Raw genomic sequence first — 27438 nt, forward strand, 5'->3', positions numbered from 1 at the left:
TCTATTAAAAGCCATTGTGGGGATTACTGAGAAACGAATGATTATAATACATTAGTAACCCGCAGATGAGTAAGCTTAAAGAAGCAACGTTCTTCCGAAAATGCTTCTTCAGCATCTCCACCATGAACTCTTGAACCGATGCAAATTGTTGGGTAACCCAATAACATTGTAAGTAAATAATAATCAATAGCTATTACTCTATTAATAAATTATGACGAAACAAATACACTCGATTAAATTACAACAGCAACCGTACAAAAAGGAAACAAACCAAAATAAAACGATACATATTTAATTGCCGGATAATAAATGAGTTGGCCAGCTGCGAACGTTGGCGAAGCCATAGGAAGGAGCACTATCCAATTATCGACGTCCCGATAATTTTTGGCAAGGAAGTGGGTTCTCGGTTTCGATCGCAAAACACCGGTCCCGTCGAATAGGACGGGTGAATTTGGTCGGACGCAGATGGCTGCCTTGGAATTTTTATTACCTTGTTCTTTAAACTCCATGAATAGGTCAATAGCATCTACTGTATCAAGGACATATACTCTCGGCTCGCATTATAACCACTATACATATATAATTTAAAGCGTAGCACGCCACACATCCAACGTAGCCGGTGACTCGCAATAATACAAACGGAGGTCTACATGCGAATACGTATCGTTCCTAACATCCTCGATTTTTTTCATGCCGACTTGCTTGGTACTATTAATAGAACGGGTATGAGTTATTAAATGGAACGGAATATTTTAAAATGTTAACTCAGATTGTGTATACAACATTGATTTGTTTTAGATATTCCTGTAGCAGTGCCCTTGATGGGAGTATGGAAGGAATTGTTATTTAATTAACTACATAAACGCCATTAGTCCAAAATGTGTGAACTAAGAGTACATAGAATACATCAATTTTCACTACTTTATAACAATTATCAATTTTATACATGAGTAAAACATTTATTGTTGTATAGTAAAATGCATGAAATGTATTTATTATTCACAACTTGTATACACACAGAAATTAAATTGAAAAAGTATCGAATTCCATAGTTTTTATACAAATAGAACATTTGTTTATTATTATTATTATTACTTTTATAAGATTGCCACAGCAATGTCCTTGATTGCTAGAATGAGGAAGCAATAGTTACTTTGTTGACAAAGTGGACACCATTAATCCTAAATGTTTGAAATGAATAGTCTGCATCAAAATCCACCCCTTTTTAATAAAAATAAATCAATTAAATTCAAGTGCGTTAAACATTTATTTTTGTATGATAAAATACTTGAAATATATTATTCATTACACGTATATTTTGAATGGCATTAATTAAATAGAAAAAATATTAAATTGATTGTTGGAAATTTATATTTGTAACACCTTAAACAACTGTCAAAATTTCATAGTTTTTATATAATTAGCACTTGTTAATTTATTAGATTAGAATCATTTATAAGTTGTTTTTGGAGGATTTGCATTAAATATAAGTATAGTAATAAGGATCTAGCATCAATTTTAACTATATTTTTAATAAATTCCAATTTTTGAATCAGTAAAACATTTATTTTTTGTGATAAAATATGATGTATCATACAAATTATATATTTCGAATTTTAAGTCTTTATAAAATTAACATTTAATTTAATGTATTTTTAGTTATTCATAAATAGTTATTTATTGACAGTTTTCGTATAATTCCCCTTATCTAATTTAATTATTTAGTTATTTTTACGTAATTAACTATTAAAAACACTTGTTTAGCCTTCGCGTAATCAAACAGAACAGCTGACAAAGAATTCAACATAATAATTATGGTAAGATATGTTTCAGTAAAACATCAGCGCCAAGCAGAAGTATTCAATGAATCATCCATCGCCAGACAAATAGATAAAAGACAAACAAGCACCTTAATGGGGCCTTGCTGGGAGTGAAAAACAGCTGATCCATACGTTCACAAGCAACAGAACCGAGAGAGTTACGCCACGGCACAAAAATTCGGGTCAGAATCACGTGGCCGACACCGGCTCATACAAAACCGTCGACGCGAATAAATATTCGCACAACGCACGAGACGGGGATAATTTCCGCTAGCGAGATGGATGCCCCCGATATATTTATAGATCAATTTTCGTCTATGTGGCTAGCCGTGCAACAATAAAGTCGTGAGGAACTTCGACGTCACTCCAGCCGAGTCAAATTCAATTATCCGACGGCTCCATCCCGGTCCCGATGGGAACAACAGGCGATCACTTTGTTCCCAATTTAAAATGTCAAACAATTCCAGACATGTGTCTGTTTCAACTTGAAGTTTTAAAGTGCTGAATATGTAATCGGCGCAAATTTCATTATTGGGGCAATGACATAGTCGCAGGTGACACTTTGTGACGTCAATTAATTGTTGTTGTAACGTTACGTCCAACTTAACAATGCGCATATCTATATGTGGTATAGTATAAATACCCGACTACTTATTTTTAACAATAATTCAACGATAAAATTCAACTCGTGGGTATTATTTTCTTTCTTTCTTTCTTTCTGAAGTCTCCCGGATATCCTTAAATAAAACCACATTAAGATGTTTCCGTCTGGCCCACAAATGGCCAGCTGTGATAACATGTCGACATAGCACATGTACCATTTTAAAAAGTTCCCAAAATGTTAAAGTTATTGTATAATAAAAATAGTATGCTCATTATTAATGAGTCATACTTAAATATTGACACAAGGATCAAAATATGATTTTAAAAAGAAAATATAATTAAAACTTGACTCTTAAAAATTGGATAAAACAAAATGGAAACGGATAGTTCTGTTAATTTTTTTTTTTTAAAAAAGATAATTTACTGAAAAATTCAGCTACTAAGTCTCAACTGAGAGACAAAAATATTCAAGGTAGTATTTAAAAATGGTAAAAAGTTGAAAAAATCATGTTTATCCTGAAAAATATGGAAATACATAAAAATAACACAAACTTCATTTGAAATTGAAAAAATATTGATCAGAAATACTTAAAAAATTAAGCTAAGAAATTACTTTTCTAGACGAAAAAGCTGAAGAAATTTAAAAATTGTCGATTTAAGAAGAAAATTAGCTAAAAAAATTCCAAAAAATAAATACTTAATTATCCTAAACTAAACTGGGATTGTGGGAGAAATTTTTGCAGTATTACTTATTAAATAAACTGAAATACTGTATTTTTTATCTTAAATTAAATTAAATCCCAAGAAAATATATATTTTCTTTCCATCCATTCTCCCCAATAATGAAATCCATCCCCCCCCTCCCCAGAAACTGCGCAGGGCACAAATGATTGCGGACTTTCAAATTGTGATTTCCTCGGCGACGCCATCGTATTTCTCCAAAATCTTATCTCCAGTCCGATAAAAAATGAGTTTTGCGTGAGATGCGTGGAGAATCTCTCCCCAGTTCTTATCCCGCCGTCCGTGCCACATCTGGTGGCCATAAATAACCGCCGCAGAGGGACCTGATCACATTTGATGGGGCAACATCAGGTGAGGACTTCGAAAAAAAAAATTCGTACACGTAATGCCGTAATATAAAATTGGAGTGATTTCGAAAGTGGACACACACGCGGTCTAGTCCATATTAGGGAAGGATATCTGTCCGGTCTGTGGGTCATTTAAATCAGGAGAGAGGTGTTGCGTTGGGTGTTCTGGTACGAAAGCGTTTGCTGCATATGTAAATGGGGCCCTGGGTCAAGAACCTCGTCGACATCTCGATCGGTGGAATGTTAACAGGGGAGAGAGCGCTTTGTAAATAGACCAAGACGGTTCTTCTGGGTGCGAGAGCGATAATCAATTTGTACGGATAATAATCTAAAACGCCTCGCAACATCCACGCAAACTTCAAAAATGTCCCATTGAACTCGAAAATAATCGTTAACAAAGCGAGAGAGAGACGTAATGTCGCTAGCCAGTTAGTTATCCATTCAATATCGACAGTAGTAGCGGTCCCGGAAACTGCGGACTATCGATAATTTCCGGGAAAACCTACCGGAGACGGCCAGCGAACGCGCCCCAGCGAGAGGGCTGAACGAACGTTCACCTCGTGACGTCACCGGTCCCGGATCGCCGCCACCGAAGGCGCGAGGGGCGGCGGCGGCGGCGGAGGTGCCACATTCGCAGCCCCCGCACACTCGCACACACACACATTCGAACCGACCGGCAACGGGCACCCCGGCGCCAGACGACGTCACCATCAGCTGGGGTGTGGTGGCGACCTTTGGATCCGGCTCGTCGCACCAGAAGGCACCACTGTCGCCGCCGCCACCGAAAAATCCTGCTAATACAGCAACGTATTTTTTACCATTATAAATTATAAATTAGACAAGTACTTAAATAAATACTTTCAATGGAAAAAAAATACAAATTTACAAGAATATTAAATTATTTTTTTAATGTTAACTTTTATTTCAATTGAATTTTTTTAATTAAAAATGTTAATTTGATGTTAAAATTTAAATTTCTTATTTTTTAAATTAAACTTATTTTAATATGTATGTTATTTTTCTAATTGAATCTGCTAATTTTATTTTTTTATATGGAAATTAAAGTATTGGTGTTACCTAAATAAATCTTTTCGTTGTTTTCAATTGAAAATATTATATACATATACATATACATATATAGAATTTTACGAAGAATTCAAAAATATTAAATTATTTTTTAAGATTTTATTTAAATACGTATTTTTCAATTGGATTTTTTTTTAATTAAATGTGTTACTTTGATTTTTCTATTTATCTTTTCGTTCCTTTCAATTGAAGAAAAAAATGTATAAATTTTATGTAGATTACAAATATATTAAATTATTTATTATGATTTTAAATACGTATTAGTAAAATTTTTTATTTCAATTGTTTTTTTTTCTTAATTAAATCTGTTAATTTAATTTTTCTATTTAAAATTCCTATTTATTAATTATGTTTTTCTTTAGTATATATGTCATATTTTAAATTAAATTTGTTAATTTTATTTTTTTATATTTACCAAATAAATTTACATAAACTTCAAAAATATTAAATATTTTTTTATATTCTTAAACACATATTGGTACAATTTTTTTTGATTTTTTTTTAAAATTAAACTAATTTTATTTTTTATATAGAATTTGAAGTGTACGAATTTTTTTATTTCAAATCACATTTTTGAAAGTCCTTATGTGACTAAACGTAATGTAGTTTGTATAAAAATTATTTTTTCAAGGATATACAATAACAGACTAATTAAAAAAAAAACATCGTAATCTGTAATTAATTTTAAAGTGTTCTATTTGATTTATATTTCGCGTTTACCAAACTAACTTTGAGTGAACATAAGAATTTTAATTTATTTAATTATAAAGACATAAATATTAAAATTATCAAATCAGCATTTCCTGAAGAAAACTCAAGTGTACCTTTTCCATTCCGCATTCTCCATTGATAACCTTTTCAAAAACAAGCCTGCTCTATACAAAAAATCTGGGGCACCTTTTAAATTTATGCACAAATCACAAACATATTGTGAAAGACGTTTTTATCACCATATGGTGCAAGTTGAATGGGTCAGGTAAACTGTATCGATTTATCGTTTTCATGTCTTATTCACATACAACTTCGACATTCAAGCCGCAATGGATCCCTTCCATGTAAGGTCAGGTAAAGAGATTATCGTTTGTGAGAGTAAAAGTAGAAAGTTCCCACGCGTGTTTTCACACCAACCATTTCAAAAAATGCCCTTATTATCACGAAAAAATGGCGCAGCCACCTAAGCCGGCCTTTTATTCGAAAGAAAAAGCTTAAGGAGGGACTTGTTCATCGACAGTTATTGATTTTTAATGTGCTTAGCGTTTAAGTACTCGAACATCTGTGAAAAAGGTGCGTTGTTTATGTCGTGTTCAATTAAAAAAGGCGGATTGTTCGAATTCTTCGTCGGTCAGTGCACCTATCTTGGGCAATCGCGAGCGAAAAGTAATCGATGTGCTAAAAGACAAATCGTCATGCATTGTTTGGGAGCGAAGCAATAAATAAACATTTAAATGGAAACATTGACCCGTACGCCACTTGTGCAATTTCTATGTTTTACGATTACAAATGTCAGCGTTTCTGCGGTAATTAGCCGGTTGTACAATTGCAATTATTAAGCCGCCGTTCGATTCGTCGTGTTTACATGTTTTGTGGGTCAAGTTTGGCCGATAGTCCTATCATCTGTTGTATTGATAATTTGCACTGGCATTGTATCGTGGACATTTGGTGTAAATCAGTCGGCTCGCGACGATTCTCGGTTGACATTCTTAGCGAGTTCATCGGGTACGCCCCCGATGTATTGGTATGCGCAGCCCGAAGAAGGAGCGACCGACCAACCGCGTTGCAGTTTATCCGGTGACCTTGCAAACAGCATTCCACAGAGTGCGATTTTCGAAAAGAAAAAAAATAACCACCAGCCACGGCGACCGGAGATTGAATACTGTTTCACATAGACGATGCCTAGCAACGAGATGAAATCCTAGAAGACACGTTCGACGTTCGAAGCTAAAGTATCCGCAACATTTAATACGTGGGCAAACTTATCCATTGAACTATACAACAGATAGTTATGTACCACAACTATAAATAGAAACTTTCGAACGTAACGCTTATTATTGTTGGATTGTTGGGTTTAAAGGTACCGTTGAATCAGCGCGATTTCTAAGAACCATTCGATCTAAAAATAGCATCGAAAGTACTGCTGTTTCTTCTTGTCTGTATTCAAATGAGAGTTAATAAAAATATTCAGAAGAAATGCACGTGTTTAAAATATTTATATTCGATAATATTAATTTATGACATTAATTATTCCCGGTTACAACTCTAGGTGCATATTAAACAAAACATAACATCAAGTAAATATTATTTTCATTTAAACATCAAAATTTAATATTTATCAATTTTACATCAACATATCAGAGTATATTATGATTGTTACAAAAATGGGTAATTAACTGGTAGTAGATAATAGAATCAAATTATAAATATAATATCAGTGGAAATACACGTTATTATCAGAAAAAAAAATGTAATTATTATTAATAGGAAATAAAAAATAACACCCAATGTTTTAAATATAAAATATAGCTTATTAAAATATTCTTTTCGATATTTTGGACCAACAATAATATATTTATTTAGCATTTGGGATCGGTATCCGGTTTAAAAATAGTACCCAGTACCAGTTACCTGGTAATTCATAGAAATTGGATCCCAGATAACTAATAATAATTGATAATCGATGCTTATTAGGTTCTCAGATGTGAATTTTAAGGGCTGCGGTACATTTATCCCTCATATTGGATTCCAGATGTAAAATGTGTTTTTTTAACCCCGAAAACAGCCCTAAAGATGATCCCTTATTTGTTACTGTAAGTCAAGCAATGTGTAATATGAATAAAATTCTATTATGTAATTCGATACTGGTGTTTTTCTGAGCTATTCCCCAACCCCAATAAGTCACAGGTGTGACAGTATACTTTGGCTGTAGATACAAAAAAACCTCATGAGCAAAATCATGCTATGCTGATTTTGCACCACCTTCAACAACTGAATAATATAGAAGCCAGCAACCAACAAGTGTTTATTTAGAAAAACTATTTCTAGAATTAAGTTACTGACAATATATGATGTAGATTAAATTCTGAAAATGCAGCTTTTATCATAATCCACCACAATTAAAAAAAAAATAAATTATGATTATTAGTTATTTTATGTTTGAATCTTGATTTATAAATATTTTTTAAGTCTTAGAAGGTTTCTAAGAGAATACTTTTTATAGCAAATGAGTACACTTGTTAAAACACGCAACACAATGAGGTATTCGCAAACAAAAAGCCATTAACCCACATTTTTTAAAAAAACCTGCATTTCCGCCAACCCCGGCACGCCGTAATAAGTAAACAGAAAGACGTTACATTCAAGAATCACCGTAAAATTTCCCTTTCTCTTTAAATCAACACAAAAATAAAATTACTGCGCCACCGACAATTAAAACAAAGGAAAATCCGCAACCGCCGCCCGTTCAACGGCACACCCCGGACCGGCGTACTCATTACGTTTCCAGGCCGTGCAAAAGGTCAAAGTGCACTCGGTCAGTGGATGCACCGTCTGCACATAACGCCGATGCAACCCCCGCCTGTCCCGACCCAACGTCCCGGGACGGTTGCATAAAGCGCTCCTCGCCTCCCGTCCATCCCCTTACTCGGCACACTGGAAAAACGCCGCCGCCCCGGAAACATGGACTTCTCTGTCGTGCAGCAGCAACAGCACCGGGCGCCGTCTTTCCAGTCGGCCGGGATTAAACGGTCGTAGCCCTGGATAGAATGGTGTTTAGAGTGAACGACGGGATTAACACACTTTTAGTTTTTAATGGGAATGAACTCATTTGGAGTGGGTCAATGCATTTGCTTTATCTAGTACCCGTATAACCAAATTAGATGTGGACAATGAACTGACGACTGTGCTGTCTGTTGATTAATTAATTTGTAACATTTTGAATAATATTTTAAGCAAGTTTTACACGTTTGTTTGTCATATTTTGACACCTCTGTAATAAGTGATACAAAGGGCACAATTTTATTTAATGGGACACTACATATTATGTGATGTGGTACTTTTGTCTCTAATTACATATAATATTACAAAAATAAAAAAAAAATTGTAGAAAAAAAAATCATCAATTAAAACATTTAATTGGAAAAACTCTTAAATTTAGAATTTAACACGTTGTAATCATGTAAATTGTAAGAGTTTCCGACATTATTCTAATCAATCGAAAATTGGTCTTAGAATTGTTACCGACAGGGAATGCCGTTAGGGCATAAGACATATGATCGGAAAGAAAAAAAAGAGTTTATCTGAAACAGGCAGGTTGTGCCAAATATTTAGTTCGAATCATTAAGTAAAAATTACACATAATTTTCACTCTAGTCTATATTTTCAACTAATTTGCTTTGAGTTGGCAAAAATTCAACTGTAGTAACACTTTTCTGAAGTCAAAATACTTTAATTATCTTAGATTTTAATACATTTTCTTGTATAACTCATAATAAAATAAATAATCGTGTACCATTTATGGTACTGCAAAAGCATTTTGACAACGTGGGTCTCACGTGAACGACGTGAACTGCAACATATGCGAGAATGTTTGCGAAAGTCCCGTCGTGAGAACAGTTCTGCACTTTTCAGGCAACCCATTAAGCCCGCTTCTAATTGAATATTACTCGTCGCAATATCTTAAGAACGAAACGCCCCGTTACAAAAACTCATTGTGTTCTTTTGATGCGTCAATTAATCATGTTTAAATGCCCACCAAACATGTTCCAAACGATACCCCCATATGAATGGAAGACCTCTCGTTCGCCGACCGGCAATTATCTCCGCACCGAAACTCGAGGGATTTAAATGGCCCCATTCCCAGCGACCAAAACGCGCACTTTTCAAAGTACGCGACCGTTCATTCAGCCGGCGGTCGCGGAATGTGGCCGGCGAACGCGCCGAGACCCCCCGTGGGGCCGGCGGGGGTACCGCCAAAGATGTCGGCGGGGAAGGGAGCGGGGCACGACGACGTGAAAATCCTGCACACATCGATGGAATGCATGACGTAACTTTCGTGCGAAAACTGACCGACTCGAATCGGCCGGCGTTGCCGCAAGTACTGCTTTTGTTGTGCGGCCTCGTACCGCCGCGGCCGTACAGTTATCGCTTAAATTAAAGTGCGCAAACATTAATCGACAAATTCCCTTTTCCATTCAAAAACCGCGTTCGTTAAACCACTTATCGAATGAGTACACACACATCGGGGACGGTGTTTTACATAATTTATGTGTATAAAAAGGTATCGCGAATAATGACGTAAACTTAGCACATGCGGGGGACAAAGTGCGGCGTCGTCAAGCGGCCCAGAAAATTCATTCATCAATCTCCGAACAATGTTCAGTGAACATAAATAAGCAAACAGACCCAAAACGTAATTTACGTAGGATCCGAAATATGAGAATTATCGTTCTGGCTGGAGATAATGGTCGCCGTAGGCGAAGTTGTCTCTTCCACGTCGACTGGCGATACTCTTCGACTTACAATGCGGACGATTTAATACAATCGAGATCAGCTGACTAGTGTATATCTTATTCGTAGGTGTGCGGTGTAAATTTTAACACTCTATAATAGTCTCGTTGATATCTTCCCTGACGCTTCCGTTATGTTTACTTATCCTCTTTAACGGTACATGTGAATGTTTTAAATAACCCACCACATGGAGTACCTGACATGTCACACAAAACGCATTGTTAGGAGCTATTAGTACTAGGAAGTAAAGAGTTGCCGACAACCTGGGGTGAATGTTACCACTTCCGTTACATATGGATCTTCTTAATGTAAACTTGTAATTATATATAACTCCAAGGGCGGAATATGTACAATAATGGTGATGTTTATAACAATTCTTTCTGACAAAGAGTTTTGAATAATCAACAATATACAGGGTCGGTCTTAAATTGTCGGATTTTAGGTATTACAAGTTATTTCCAGACCAGGCATAAAAATTATGTTTAAGATCGTGTTTGTTAGCTTTAACAGTCACCTATCAAAAACATTAATTTCCAAAATGTCAGTTATTTGTGTTTGACTAAAGAATTTTTATTTTTATTTTGAAAAAAAGATAGGGTTAAACCATTCCAGAATAGCTTTCATACATAAGTTTTCTCACTTAATTGAAAAAACCCTTAGAAAAATGTACTTCAGTTTAGAATTTCGGTTATAATCATGTAAACATCATAGAGTCGATAATTTGTCTTAGAATTGTTGCAAACAGGGAATGCCGTTGCATCGACTGTATATATATTTTTTTAAATTCTATTAGAAATATGTTAGAATTAATTAAAGGATATCAAAATGAAGTTACATATTAATTTTCTATAATCTCATTAACGTTATTTTTAATTCTACCAAAAATTAATAACAAACATCGACATATAAATCATTTTCAAACAAACATAGAATATTCATTGTGTATTTATTAAAGAAACATCAATTGAAACTAAATCACAAATAAAAAACACGGCGACGTTTCCATCTAAAAATGAACGAAGTATTCATTCAATATTAAGCGTCAATAAAAAGGAAAAAATGAGGAAACAAAAGATTAGTGACCTAAAATGTCCAATCAATTCATGCCGAGAGAAAAGTGCCAGAGCCAGTGTACTAGAAAACCCCGGGTGACAGACAGGCATCGGCCCTCGTCACCCCCTCCCGTCGTCGATGCACTCGCCCCTCCAGCCATTCATTAAAACTTGAAATGACTAGTGATTAACGCGCATCTACGTTTTTCTCGAAATACTACATTTCGGTTTGTAGGCGGTTATGGAGTAAAACGGACTTTGACGAAATAGGTGCGAGTAAAATATTACGGGACACACCTGACAGGTCGGGTGGAGCAGTGCGGGAGGCGCGAGAGACGGTCTTTCTTCGTTCCACGGAGGGCATACGATTTCGTTGTACGAGTGCGCGTCGCCGGAACGGCGCAATGCACCGTTCGTCCGTCTATTGATGTGTTTCATTTATGCACCCGAACCTTACGCCTCCCGTTTACTCGACCTACCGCAGAACTCCGCACTGTGTCATTTACCCCGATATACCCGCCGTTCACCTTCATCGTCCACAGTTATGAAAATGACTCGCTTTAAAGAATATTTGCACAGGAAACACAAAAAAGAGAAACGATTTGTGTAAGAATCACATTTATATCATGTCGTCTCCGAGGCGGTCTTCAAGAGATTGCTTGTGTCCTGACGTATAAATCCGTAGAGGATACTTTCAGTCGTCTGGGGCATTATCTGCGGCATTCTAGTAATCTCGATGCGATTAGAAAGGATGCCGGATGCACAACGTCCTGAAAATGACACGACCAAGATTGTAACGGTGCACCGGATAATTGGCCGTCCATTTCAACCCCTAGTAGGGTAGTGTGGGCTGCGCCGTTCTGACGTCAGCAACGACACGACGGCTGTTGCCCGAGAAACGCTAGACTATCGATCGGCATCGCGACGCTGCTCGTTTCCACCCCTTCAACGTCGACGATTCCATGGACGAAGGGGCGAGTGGCGAGTGTATCTGTGTGTGTGGAGTGTCGTTTTGTGCACCTCGGCGACGGTTGATGATTACAACGGTGATGGCTATTATAGTGGGCCGTATCGGAACGGACCCGACATTGTATGATGATGCATTGACATTAATCGATACCGTGGATCGAGAGCGCCGCCAAACGCCGTTGTGTCCCTGACACATATCGAGGCTACTATTAAAATAACTAGACCAGTTATAGGAACAATGGCATTCAAAGATACTCTTCATTAATTTTATTCTCTTTTTTGCTTCGCTGTAGCAGTTCAATGATGAATTCAAAGTAAAATGATTTTATCAGAATAATTTAAGATAACTTAAATATCTGGATAAACAACATGTTTCTGTATTAACCATGACACACATTGATACGAAATGATAAATAACCGCAGGAGTTATATCTATTAATAATGCCATTTCACGTTATTTAAAACCCATAAAACAACTAAATAGCATAAAATTAAAATGACCATAAAACAGTTTCAGATTTTATCCCAGTTCGTTAACAATCTAGAAATTTACCCAATTATGCAAATCAGCAAATTGAGAAATCTACAGCAATCACTTCAGCATGTGACAGTTTCTCATCACGCGGGCAAATTATCATTGCAATCTAAAGCCGATCAAAATTTAGGTCATGTGCCATATGTCACTGCCCCCTTCTCCCACCCCTTGCTATATCAAAAAAAAAAAAATGATGGATGAAGCACTATAACTTCTGAACGGCGGGAGGGGGGCAAGGAGAAGCCGCTCCGTGAAATCGGGGTAGGCGCCAACGGGGTGGTGGTGAAGAGGATCGGGAGAAGGGAGATTCTGCAAGGGTGTGCGGTCGCCATGACTACCGTACTACGTGGCGGGAATGCTAGTAGACCGCACCCGGCGCAAGGAAGCTCTCCGCTGATCACATTGCCCACGTGAGCGGCCCACATGGACCCGATAACGTTGCAGTAAATGTCTTCTTTGTTTCGCCTCGAGAGATTTTATTTCTGAATAACTAACATTATCTTTGTAACTTCATAAATGTCACGTTGTATTTAATTGGAAAAAGTATTTTCAAGAGTTCTAAAAAATTCTCTTCTAGAATAAGTTTAAAAAATAAAATTCTAGAGTTTTTATTACTCTAGAGAAATCCTTTATTAATCAATGTTAAGCTGTAACATTTTTCCACGCATTTGATCTACTACCTAACTTCTAGAAAATACATAAATCTAGAGAAATAATTTAGCTAATAATTTTAAAAATATATTGTACATTGGTGAAAGTTAATTATTTTAGGAAAATCCTTAGTAAGTCATAAGTTTAAGACAAATAAATTGTCCAATTTGAGCCTATTTCACCAATAATATTAGAAAAATTAATAACATATTTATAATAAAGATTATAAAAACTGTTGGAATTAAAATTTATGATAAACCAACAAGTAAGTCTATTTATACTCCAGACTAATTTCATTAATATAATTCTATAATTAGGTAAAAACACTCTTGATGACTACATGAAAATTAACAAATGCGTGGTCAAGGTTCCACAGGCCCTGTGACCGAGGAACCGAGACACCGTGTCTCGGGACGGCGTGTGTCGGGGGGAGAGGGTTGTTCAGTTTTCCAGACGCTATAGCCGTCGCGGCGCTGGCCTTGAGCGGCAGCCAGTCCGTCCGCTTAAAGGGGGATTTTCGAGTGACGACGCACAGCGAAACCAGACTGACAACCTATGCCAACACCGCGGTTTAGACGCGATCACCGTTCCGCCAATCGTCAATCCACTCGAATTGACATGAATCGATGATGAATTTACCGCGGGAGGGATGATACCGGATCCGTTCAGCGGGAGAATTCCGTTTGAACTTTGACTTTTCACCCACGTTCGTTCGTTCGAGTTTAAATGTCATGTTTGTTCACCCCCGGGGATGCTGAATCTGTTTTGAATTGGCGAACACGATAAGGGCATTGTGGATGTACTTCCACGTTATTGAATCCCCAACACAAAATGTACAGTTATATTTTATGTTTTTATGTTTGATGTTAATTCGCGTTCACTAAGGGGGAAAAATAACTCATTTGACCGACCAATAATAATTATTATCTTTTTACGAAAGAGTGTTGTGTGGAGATTCCGGGCGCCGCCCTGGCTGCCTCTATCGATCGTTTCGGCGTCGTTCCCCATTTTCACGCCATGCACCTACTTCTTCCATCTCCATCTCTCTTCTTCGCTTCGTTCCCATCAGCCCTTTTCGTTCGACCAGACACACATCGTAGGTTTCGGATACGGCGTAGAAACCCACTGCATGCAGGATATGTGCCACGTCGGTGGAGAGAGAGAGAGAGGGAATTTGCGAATTCGCTGGCGCAACTAAATACAAACGTGGCGTTAACTGGATGGCCATACTACAATATTATAGTAACGTGTGGCCCAGTTTGCTCCGAATGCAACTTTAATATGCACCGAGTACACGCCCACGTGCTAATTGGTTAATAAACACCGGTGTGCTGTATGAATAAACTCATGACTAGAGAAAAAATAAGGTCAAATTCCGGTCGGGGGAATCGATTAAATTAAATACGACGTGTACCACGGGCACCTGGCAGCTTTACACAGCAACGAAAATGATAGTAAAATCGTAGAAGACGTAAATGTCGTCGAGACAAAGTAAAGAGAGCCGCGGGCGTTAATCCGCTCGCACTTGGCACGTAGTTTCGAAGTTGTTTATCGAATCAGCTGGTTTTGTTTACAACATATTCCTTGCCCTATTTAACACTAGCTACGAATGCGACTGATAGAGATCGTTCGGTGTTTGTGTGCACGTACGCACGTGCTATTAATAGGCGAAGACACACCGTATAGTAGTAATTTTCCATCCGAATTACGAAAAACAACGTGCGACTGAATGGAGAGGCGAATGCACCACGCTCCTTCGTGCCGGACGGGAGATTAATACCTGCCGTCACAATATAACCCATTCATCGATTCGTTAAAAAACGCCGATGACAGACACTTTCTCCGTACTATAAATATTAGATGAACACACAGCCTCTGTTCAAGCACCAAGGACAGTAGTAATAAGTATTGTTACGAGAATGTTTATTTGGTTCAGGGAAACGGTTATTTACGACATGGAAGAGGCCTACATAACTAGACCCGAGATCTAAATCGAGGAATGTTGTCTGTTGGGTTATCTTACAATTGTTACTTACGAAATTACTTTGGGAAACGGTCTTACCTAGAAATTAAAAAGTAAAAATTAGTTTATTTTATAACCAAATCGCTGTTTAACTTCGTATATATTGACCGATAATTCCAGTACAGAAAAATTATACCATAAAACTAATCCAACCATTTATTGGCTATAATGAACGGATGAAAGATATCAAATTTTACTATATTATAGTAATGAAAACTTTTCCTTTTATAACTAACTATATCAGAATAATTCCCCGAGTTTTACGAGCCGTAGTTAGAAAATAAAAACAGGAAAGTTTACTTTTAATTGATAATAATCTGGTTCATCCTGATATCTAAACTAATTCTAATAAAATATTCTTTTTTATTTTATCACAAGGCATCTGCTAATAAAGAAATTGATTATGACAAGTTTTCCCCACTGGACAATTTAGAAGTAAATTTTATTCAATTATGACAGCAGGTTAATAGAGAAATTACATGGACTGTCTGAAGTATGCAGAATTTTTTGAAATATCAAAATTTTATGGTTGTTTTACGATATGATACAAACAGTTTCGGGTGTAGTAGATACATTTTTATGTAAGTCCAGTTTTCTCGACTAGACTTTTGAACACTACATAAACCTTATTAGTCTGACATGGCAGCAGGATTTAAAAAAAACCATTACAATTTGTCTTAATCACGCAGAATATTTTGAATCAAAAAATTATTTTGCAGATCCTTACAAATAAATTCAACCTCAAGATATAATAAATCAATTTTGAGGCAATTTTCAACTCCAACATTTTCTTTTAAGTCTTTAGAGTCTAGACCTTTAAATACATCATAAACTTTATTAGTGTGACATAGCAGCAGGATTTTAGAAAAGCTATTATAATTTGTCTTAATCATGCAAGATATTTTGAGTCAATTTTCATCTTTCACCTCTTTCTTTTTAAGCCTTTAAACTCTTCAAAATTTTATTAGTCTGGCATGGCAACAGGATTTTAAAAAAACAATTAAAATTTGTCTTAAATAAGAAAAAACAAGTCTTCTAAGCTTCAAGTCCTCAAATATTTCTTCATCATGGCATGGTTACATTTATCAAACCATAGATACAAAGAACCAACACATTGTCAATTAGTCTTTTAAGTATCTTACAACTTTATATAGCAAACTAATTTTAAAATTTTATAATTGATTGTTTATTATTGATAATCATATTTATAATATAAATTTTCCTCCAGATAAAACTTCATTTAAAAAAGCTTGTGCTTGTTTAAATCTTCATTCATTAAGTTTACATCACTTCCATGGTGTTTCCGCAAAATTAATGATAACCTTCCTCCTCGTTACACACAATTTGTCCTTCCTTTTCGCAAATTGATATTTTTTCGTCATCAACCTTGCGTTTTCGCAGACCACTCAGTCTGGTTTTTGTCTAGATTTTCGCATTTCACCTTCCGCCACTCCGACGACCTTTCGCTTCGTGCGAATCGGTACACGGTCATCCGTCATTTGCCGAAACCCCATTATTGTCACCTTGACGTACGCTGCAAATTACTAGCCAGGAAAGCAACCAAGTAAAACTGTCATCAAATCACCATTGAGAACCCGCCGCCGTTTGATATGCTAATCATATTTGGCCGGCGTCCGCTTCGGTCCGAATTGTCCTGAATGTCAATTGGCCGATTCTGGCAATTGGCTTTTTAGCTACGCCGACCGAAGGTCACGTATCGTCTGCGAGTGCGAGAAAGCTCTTTCCGAATGTGTGTGCCCTTGGAGTCGGCAATTTTTGCGTCTCGGATCGTTCGAGGAAGTTCGCGAGGCACTCAACGATTTTTGTTGCCAGGCGATTACATTTATATGGGCAACCCAGACTTAAGTAGTAACCTTGTAATCGATGTGGATTGTTGATAAAATTCAAATGGGACGGAGGAGTATCCTAATTTACAATCGGCGAAGCCGAATAGAGAAACCTGGCCATTCGAGACTTTCACATACTTGCACCACGCCATTACGTTGTCTAACTGCGGTTCGCAAAGTACAATACGAACGACACAGATTATATGGTTTATTAAATATTCGTGCGTGCCAGATCCAATCGTTGCGTGAGCGTACAAACGCAAGATGCACCTGCAGACCTAAACCGGCCGCCTAAAAACACGGAGGGACTCATGAAAAATGAATGGAGCGAACCAGACGCAATAATCACAGTCTACAAGTGTTTTAATAGTTGCATGTATCGTAAAAAGCAAAAATGATAAAAAATACGTGGTTGGAAATCAATATAATTTAAAGGGAGTGTTTAATAACACATGAAAGAAGGCAGAAATTTAAAGAAAAATACATGTTCTTGTCTACCGGGTGATCAGACCGTGAAGGTCTTGGCATGGTGGTGGCCACAAATGATGGGAATCGCTTCGCACGAGGTCCCCGGACCACGTCCAACGCACCAATTTAAATGTCCATTTAAATACCCGCGTACCACGGCATTTCTATGACAAATCAAATACGTCGTTTTCTGCTCAATTGTGCGGGTAATTTTACTCGCCCAATAAAGTAAAACAGGATAACCTGTGTAAACTGGATATCTTCATCTGGTACCAGCGATTGGTACCATTTTACGACGTCATAGGCCATATGTCGTCGTCCGGCAGATGACAGACGCGCACACCATGTTGATGGAACCAGTCTCTGCCCGTAACAAAGGCCTTTAAATAACAAGAGTGGCCTTGAACGCGCTCTTTTTTTTATGAACCGACAGTGATGACTACGTGGTTTTCGGTAAAGCCCGACGTTTTTTTTATTGTGCCTTACTCACGTAACCGACACTAAATTGCGTTTCAATTTAAAACGGAACAATCTGTTATGTAAATATACAGTTCTCGTCTACCTCAAGAAGTTATGTCACCTCCGGGGCTCAAAAATGAGAGCAAAATTTATCAATTTTAATCACAACGACACAATAGGTCGGAGATTTATTATTAATGTGGCTAGTGGCGAAGACATCTTTCAGCATTTTTATTTTGCTTCAAATATTTACCCCATATTTTAATATTTTTATTATTAATACATTTTACATTTATTTTATTTTTTTATATACAAAGTTTTTCTAAAATTAAAGTATTTTATTTTCCTCTTTAATATATTTCAGTTTTAATGATTATTTTAATTTTCTTTATCCATTAAAGTGAAAGATCTCAAAATTGCTGTAACAAATAAAATTAATAAAGAGTTCCTTTTTCGTTATAAATTGTACAAAGAACACAAAAAAACTAAATAATTTTATAAAATATTCAGTGGCATAGAAAATAGAGCAGGAAAAAGTGGGGAAACACCAATAATCTAGCTCATTGCAACAATATAGAAAATTTATTACATTGAATTGTAGGCATACATTTTAGAATAACATATAACAAATTTGATAGGACCAAAGACTACGAAAACATATTTTCTCATAAGGAAAACATTTTTGAAATTTAAAATTGAGGTACTTATTTTCTTCAAAAGAAAGCTTAGAACAAAAAATTATTTCGATTTTCTTCATTATTCCCACCCATTTTAGAAACACATATATCTATATTTTTAATTTATTTCTCTTACGATTTAAAAGTTTTCGGCTAAGTTAAAGTCACTCAACTGTTTGGTGTAATAACTTCAATAACAATATGTTGTAATTTTCAAAAAAAGTTGTTTTTTATTAAGCTGTTGTTCTCACATTTTTACACTACTCTGAAACTGACTCGAAATTTCTTTTCATTCATACTCGTATTTGACATATTGTTTTTCTAGTAACAGAAAGAAATATTCCTTAAAATTTGCAATATTATTGAAAGATTAGATATTTACAAAATGTATGATTAGTATTCTCAAAAGTTTTGGTACTGCTAAGAGCTTTGAATAATTATATAATTGTTACTAATTGTCAATTATTTAAAAAAATAAGTAATACAAGTCAATGTTTAATCAACAGTTATAAAAAGGATTTAACTTCTTATGTTATATTTATTTTTACATAAAAATATGACATTGCATTCAAACATACCAAGTTTTAAAATCGATTTTTGTTAAGTCAAAATGGTATCATGTTTTAATGTTTAATGAGTTTCTGCCACTTACTTTAAAGAGATACAGTAAAGAGATTTTAATAAAAAAAATATGACAAATGTACTCAAAATAACACCTTTAATTGGTAAATCAGTTGAAATAGTTGATTGACACATAATAACTTACATGGAACACCTTTAACATTGTCCTAATGACATTAATATTGTGTACGACATTTTTAAATACCTATTTAAAAATAAAATAAAATCCTCAAACGAACACAATAAATCGCTGAATGTAAATATACACCCTCTTGTTTAGTTCTCCGATAAACTCCTCCAATTAGGTCTCCTCTTCAACTCCAAGCTGCAGCGTAGGAGTTCATGAATAAAAAAGGCTAATAAATTGGAATTCACAAACTTTTAACAACCTCGTTAATGAGCCCCTTGATATAATCGATACCAAAATAAAACATTACAAATTAGTCGAATCCAATTTAAAGAAAGCGTCTCCACTAAACCCTGACCGACATTCGGCGATCACTCGCTGCACCCTGCGGCCCGAAAATCGCATTCATCCGCCCATCACCTTGACGAACGCACGATCTTGTGGTGTCCGAAAACTTCGCCAAAACGGATCCTCCCCCGCTGCCTCGTTCGGCTCAAATGCATGTGCGAATCTCACGCGTCTAGACAGCCATCCCGCCACGGTCGAACACGACGAGGCCGGGTCAGGGACAATTGGCAGCGTCAATTTTTTTTTCTCTCCCAAAAAGTGTCCCGTTTAATGTTTCGCGAAACGTACCGAAACTATCTGCATGAAAGGCTCGTTTTATTCAAGGACGCACCGATAATTATTTAATTCGATCCATTCATAATGTTTCGAGCGAGTGCGGTGCGGATCCCAATGCTTAACGTAAACAAAATATGATGCACGAACATGTGATTACGGGGCCAGATGATTTCTATAAATACACCGGGGAATTTGATAAGTTCTTATCGTTCGTGCTTACGTAAAATGCGATGATAAAATTAAACGAACGAACTTAAACTACCTACACACACACATTAGGAGTTTGTAAATACCGAATTCGTTTTAAACAGTTAAATATTATTCTTAAAATTTACGTTTGTGTAATTAAAAATTATTGTATTGTTATACGTGTCCCAAAATTGATTGACACAGCTGATACAACTTAATTTTTTATTTCTTTTGACAAACATTATCATACATTTTTTACGTATTATTTTTAAAAAATAATCTTAAAAATTGGGATATATGTCACTAATTTATTTCAAATGTAAACCAATGAATTTTTATGGGAATAAAAAACAAAAATATGCAGAAATATTTATAGCTAAATTTCTGATAAACTTTGAAATATAATACTTTTTTCAAAGATAATTTTAAAATAAATGAATTTGGTAACAATTTATCTTATGAAAAAAAAATATTTTCTATGTTTCAGTCGAGAATATTGAATTGTTTATTTAAATTAAGTTACTTAGAAATATTACGAGCAACTTCTTTTTTTCAAATGAAAACCACTGAATTTTTATAGGAAAAAAAGTTCTCCAAAAATATATAGAAATAAATTGAAATATATTTGGTAAATTTGGAGATATAATACTTTTTTCAATTTATTGAATTTTATCAGTGAAAAAATTTATAGGTAATATAATATTCGAATTTTATTCTCTATGTGTTTCATAGACGAAGAAAACAAAAAAACAATTTTTTCCAAGACATACGAGAAACGAAAGTAGTTATAGTGATTTAATCATAAAACAACAAAGTGAAACGAAATTATGTGTGACCTGAAATTGTGATAAATTACAGTAATTTGGAGCCCTCTTTAGTTCTAAACAACATTGGGATTTTTTAAGTGCAATTATTTAATCATTTCCCCCAAACAAAACGCCAGCAATTTTTTCATTCCCATTGCATACTATCATAATTTAATGCTGGTAACAATATATTACACGGTCATTAAGGCAAGAACAATAATTTAATGCTATTATTGGTGGCACAGTCGAATAAAAACGAAATGTACCACTAATTTTATAATTATATATTAATTTAAATAGAAAATAACTTAATTGTTTTACCAATTTTGATATTATATGTTAATTCGTCAATTAAGTACCATGACTACTCCGATAATATCTGGCAATTGATCAAAGTGTTCCCCAGGTGTGACTAATTACGTGTTTAAAGGGGAGACTAATCCGACCCCTTTCATCCCCCAAATAGGAGCCGTTTATGCTGTCAATTAACGATTTTGTATTTACAAAAGATCCATTAACGAACATTAACCTGTAGCGGCAACATCTGACGTATTTATGATCAGGCATGAAACCCTTATTTTTCTATTTTATTATGCATTTATTAGATTGCAATGTAAACTGTCAATGTACACTTTCTTCTAGTTATTAAACTTACAACAAGAAAGTCAATGATCTATTTTATAGTCTTTTTAAAACACCGGAGAAAGTACAATATCTTGCGATATAGTCTAGTAAAAGCTGCTCCATTAGCGAAACCAGAAACCCCACCAAACACCCAAGGTAGGTGTAGATTTGCAACAATTCTGCAGTTTATTAATATATTTAATGTTGTAAACCGAAACGAGTGGGCGACTGCAAATTCCAATTCATTCATTCATTTCCATCGGAACTGTCCTCAGCAAATTTGGATTGGATGTGGGCGTTAAGTCAGTCAGTGGGCAAACGCCTATTCGAACATGAATAAATTGGGCCTCCTCAATTAAATGCGTGTGCTGATACACTGTTGCCATATTACAGTAATTACAAAACGGGAAAAAATTATAATGATGAAAATGATATTTCAAAAATATATTCAATTTTTAATGGGCACTTGGGGGCATTTTGCAAAAAGACTCAAAATGAACTCAAACTCAGTAGAAAGGAATATCGAACGATTATTTCGAAAAACTACTGAAATCCATAAAAGAAAAAGGTGTTTAGAAGTTATTATAAATAATGGATGTTACTAAATACTAAATAAAGGAAGGCTAAATGTATGTATTCGAGCTTGAAATAAAAAATCAATGGAAAAAATGCCCACCAGTTGTTAAGAAATTGACTTCAAGTAGAATAACAAATTGCTCAGAGAACCACATACTTCGGTTCAATAAAAATATGAAATCACGACGACGTTAAATCGTTGAAATTCCTGTTAAGTAATTGTTCGAAATTCTTATCTGACTGCATTTCAATTCCCATTGTCGATTCCAGCTTACACGAACGCCGATTGTGTGCGATTGTGTCAGGAGAGTAAACTGGGCGTACGGCGACATGTTCCGATATCCAACATGTCACGAGTTTCGTTGTGTGGCATCCGAACGCCCAGACTCCGAACTGGGTCAGGGAATGACGAGCACACAAACAAAGCGTACATCCTTTGTCTGCTGCCGCAAGTTCGGGACCGATACATTAAATTTGCATCTCGTTGCACGACGGGAAGCGTCACCCTTGAAATCATCGTATCGCCCGAAACACCTCTCATCAGTTTCCGTCAAAACGGCGGCAACGGGTTTGTATGTTGGCGTAGGTCAATGCCGTGGTGAAACATGACACAAATCACAAACCGGACAAGAAAACGCCGTGCCCCTATCTAGTCGGACGTAGAACTATCCGCAATGCCGTTGAGCTAGGTCGACGGCGGGATGGTCCCAATGCCGCAATAAATCTTGACCGCATCCAAAAATTCGATGATTTTTTGGCTGTGTGTGTGTGTGCGGTAGGTTAGTTCATTTAATTGAATGTACCATTGCACCGTAATATCAGTTAAACGATTTAAATTTAAATAGCATCGGTGCATCCAAACTGCCAGACTTTACGACTTATTTACGGATTATTTAATATCCATTCTATTAGATCCAAAAATAACCGCTACGTCTAGACAGTCTAGGTCGTCCGTGAGCAGAGCACAGGAGAGTAATCGCGGCCCCGGTGCACATATACGATTTCCACTTTTATATATCGTCGACCAACAACAGCAAACAGCTGATGTGGCGAAACGATACGGTGATGTGTGTGTGAATGTTTGTGTCGTGCGTGTGCACATGCCGGGTCCCGATTATTTCGATAAGGTTCCACAAACTCGAATACGTACCGGTGTGAACGACACCGCGCACCGGTCTTAAGAAATCAAATGGGCAAATGTCCGGATCGTATGTGGGACACCAAATGTGTAATCAACATGCATGTAGCGTTACCGATTGTGCATTTCTAAAGAAAACTCTCACTGGGAATAATTTATTTTTGTTTTGAAATGATGACAATGCCGTTTTTAAATTCTGGGTACTTTAGAGTCGATGCACTCAGAATTTTATCTATATATTTTCTTATCTAGAAGTCGAGAAGACTAATTTTAGGTTTCATTGTCAATTCTTTTTTAATTTCTAGGAAGTCGTACTTTTTCTAAAGAAGAAAGCTGTCTTTGGAAATAACTTATTTGTTTTAATATCATAATATCATAGTTTATTAAATTCTAGATACTTGGAAGAATTCTATATCTGACCTTTTCTTCTTCCGATTTCAAAGATGGAAAGGTTTGGTTAGGTTCACTAACATTTTTTTAGTATTTAGGAAGTGTAATTATTAATTTTAAAATAATTTTTAATTAAATTCTTATGCTTGATGTGGAATATCTCTAAATTTGATCATCTCTCTTTCTTAATCTTGAAGTTGAGAAGACGATTTGCAATTTTAGATTTAAATGTCAATTTAATACTGAAATCTACGAATTTGTAATATTTATGAAGGAGAAACCTTTTTGAAAATAACTTATTTGTTTTAAAATTATGATAATATGTAGAGACTTGGAAGAGTTTAGGTTCACAGACATTTTTTTCTGAAGAAAACTCTGATTGGAAGTAATTTTATTAGTTTTAAAATGATATTAACATAATTTTTCATAAAATTTTCTATGTAGTTAGAGTTGAATGTCTCTAAAATTGATCATTTCGTATTTTGATCTTGAAGTTAAGAAGATGTCCATGCCCATTTATCTGGGAATTATTTTCCTCAGTTTTCCAGGTCTTATTTATCAAGTTTTCCAACTAATATACAACATACATCAAGTTTAGATTGTAAACATGATACAAGTTACACATTGTTAGTAGAAATAATTCAATTTAAGTCACAATAACAAAACCTTATTTGTAACCTGATATTATTGTTTTTCTTACCTTGCTCAATTTTTCACCCTCGTGGTGCGGCAACAGACTTCGCAGCGACTGGAAACCATTGTTGATGCTCTGCATCCTCCTCCTCTCGTTGCTGTTGGCGATTTCTCGTCGGATTCTCTTCTCCTGCTCCATTGTGGGCGGTTCTCCCCCTTTGTTTATACGGCTGCAAAGTCAAGAAATTAGCATAAATTACTTTTTTCCATGTTTGTGTACATGATTTTGACGTGTAAATCCCCTACATCATTCCAACGACACCTAAACGAAACGACACGCATCAATCTTGAACACAATTGGAATTATCCTGCCAAATTGACGGCGCCTCTCGACGACCATCTAACATTACCGCCGGGTACAAATTTAGATCAAGGTCGCGCGTCGGGATTATGTGTGCTGCATCCGAAACGAAGCCAAAGAACTCCACACCCACGTACACACGAAATGTAATTGTCATCCCACATAATTCCCTTTAATGTTTCGCAACATGTTTTACGGGAAATTACGCCAATCTTAATACATCTTGAAAACTTCCACACGCATCAAAAAAAAAAAAACAGTTAGGCACAACAAGTCTTTTATTGCAGAATAGAATAAAACGACCATTTTATTTGGTACAGCAAAGTATATTTTACGGTTCTGGCTCATAATTTATTTGAACACTTTTTTTTATTAAACTGTATATATTATTTGAAAGCTTTTCCATGTTATTTTAATTTTGTTTTTTATTTTTTCCTTACATTATATCTAAAATATTTTCTACATGCATTGATGTGCTACTCACAAATTGACAAAATTTATGGAAAACCTACTTTAGTAAATACTTAGTTATTTAATTCAAGACCACATGTTACATCAGGGACTTAAAGGAACAGTACTTAAGAATGATTATTGACTATTTACCAAATGGTGGAACGATTAATACATTGAAATCATGAAAAACTTGAATTTCTTTAATCGATACAAAAGATGTTCTGTTTCTTCATGGTAAAGCAAGACTAGATGTTATATTAGAGACACAAATGAAGCTTTACAATATTGAATATAAAGTTCTACCTCATCCACCATATAGTCCACATATTTTTCCATGTGACTATTATTTATTTTTGTCATTTTTAGGTAAGAAAACAGCTTAATTCTGAAGAGTTCAAAACTAAGGTTAACTTTTTTCAGTCCTAAAGGACTTGTGCCATCAATGTACTTATATAACTTTGCTAAAACATTATTGATTAAAATACTGATTTGATTTTGTTGAACTTAAATTCCTTTTTCTGTTACCCAATGTAACAATAACTATTATAATAATAAAAATATGTCATATAGTTCTGCTGCAAATACATCTCCGGCAAAAAACGTGATGATGACATTCAAGCTCCGAAACTATGGCGTGCATATGCGAAGTGTGACCGCGAAAAAAGTACATTAATGAATCCATTCATTCACCAGCGCATATCTCGGAAGCGGGAACTTTCAGATACGTGTGTGTGTGTGTGATGGACGCAGGGCCGTGTGAAAGGCGCGTTGCTGCACGAGGACGCCGTGCATCCTGTGAAATGCGCGATTTTTCAACAATCCGATTGACCGGTTCGTTTCCAGCCAGCATTGTTCCGAGGCCGGCAGGAAATCCATTGTTTCGAATGCGACGCAACGAGATCCCGATAGGAGAAAAAATAACATCGGCCACGAAATATCCCATTTCAATCACCCGACCCACATCGACGCAGGAAATAAAACAGATGTAAAACACAATTCCGAAAAACTCCACACAATCTCTTCCCCCTGTTTGTTATTCATCGGAGTGTCGGAGGTGGTCGTATATTTTACGGTCCGATGGGTGTGCACTCTGCGGGCTAATTTAAAAGAAGGTATCGGCACAAAACCAATAAACCTGCCCCAGGTCCCACGAATTTGGAGATGCCGCGTTACCTTACGGGCACGCACATCGCGTCGTCTCGTAAAACGCGGCGTAAAGGCGATTTTATTCACCCTCGCAAATCCACTTTCGCAATTAGGAATGACTTTTTGCATTTGTGAGTGGGTCGCTCGCGATGGGGTGGCCGGATCTGCCCCCCGTGGAAATGCCGGTGACGAATGGAGCCGCATTTGTCTTCCTGCGTGACACGGATAGATTGGCTGCATTTAGCAATAGTTTATTAAAACGTTGAGTTCGTGGGATGGCAGGGAATTGTCGTTCTTTCAAATTTTAATTTACACAATTTGATAACTTTCTCACACTTAGCCTAATAGAGAAATATAAACATTACCATGTTGTCTTTAAGACATTTAATTGAAAAAAAAAAATATTAGTACAATGTACTTCCAACGCACATTACACATAATTTTTACCCCGAACGCCATTGCTAACCAAGTTGCTTTCATATATCAAAAATTTGAGTTATTGAAATTTAACTGTATTTGAAAAAAATCCAAAATTATACTTATTTATTTTAAAAAATAAATTAATTCATCATATTTTGGCTGCGACCAAAAATTATGTCATTTTTTATCATTTAACAAATAAAAATGCATATTAGTAAACAGTTTCTAAATTTGTCTTTAATGATGTTTACCATTAAGAAAGGTTTATGAAGATGAACTTTTATTCATTAAAACAAAATTATTTACCCATAATTGCTATCTGTATTATTTTACTTCCTTAATTATTTACGTTTATAATACTGCCCCAGTTGATATTTTAATAGCTTGTTTTTTAGTACCGAGACTGATTATAATTAATTTAATTAATAGTTATATAATTGTTTATCTTATACCTTCTTTAATTAAGTAATATCTTCTGAAAACAGACAAAACAGTTTTGTAAATTTTAATTAAACTTTTTTAGAACCCTGCAGCAAATCAGCCTGAGCCA

At 35.7% G+C, this 27438-nt stretch overlaps 1 protein-coding gene across 1 annotated transcript in view; it reads right to left on the reverse strand.

Moving 5' to 3' along the window:
* LOC109595284 (transcription factor AP-4) overlaps positions 1 to 27438 on the reverse strand; it is a 51136-nt gene that overhangs the window by 10697 nt on the left and 13001 nt on the right. Inside the window, exon 2 of the mRNA XM_020010605.2 lies at positions 24576 to 24738. Coding sequence (XP_019866164.1) covers positions 24576 to 24738 — 163 coding nt within the window. The remainder of the gene's footprint in view (positions 1 to 24575; positions 24739 to 27438) is intronic.

The sequence above is a fragment of the Aethina tumida genome, chromosome 7 (assembly GCF_024364675.1).
Source record: "Aethina tumida isolate Nest 87 chromosome 7, icAetTumi1.1, whole genome shotgun sequence".
NCBI lineage: Eukaryota > Metazoa > Arthropoda > Insecta > Coleoptera > Nitidulidae > Aethina > Aethina tumida.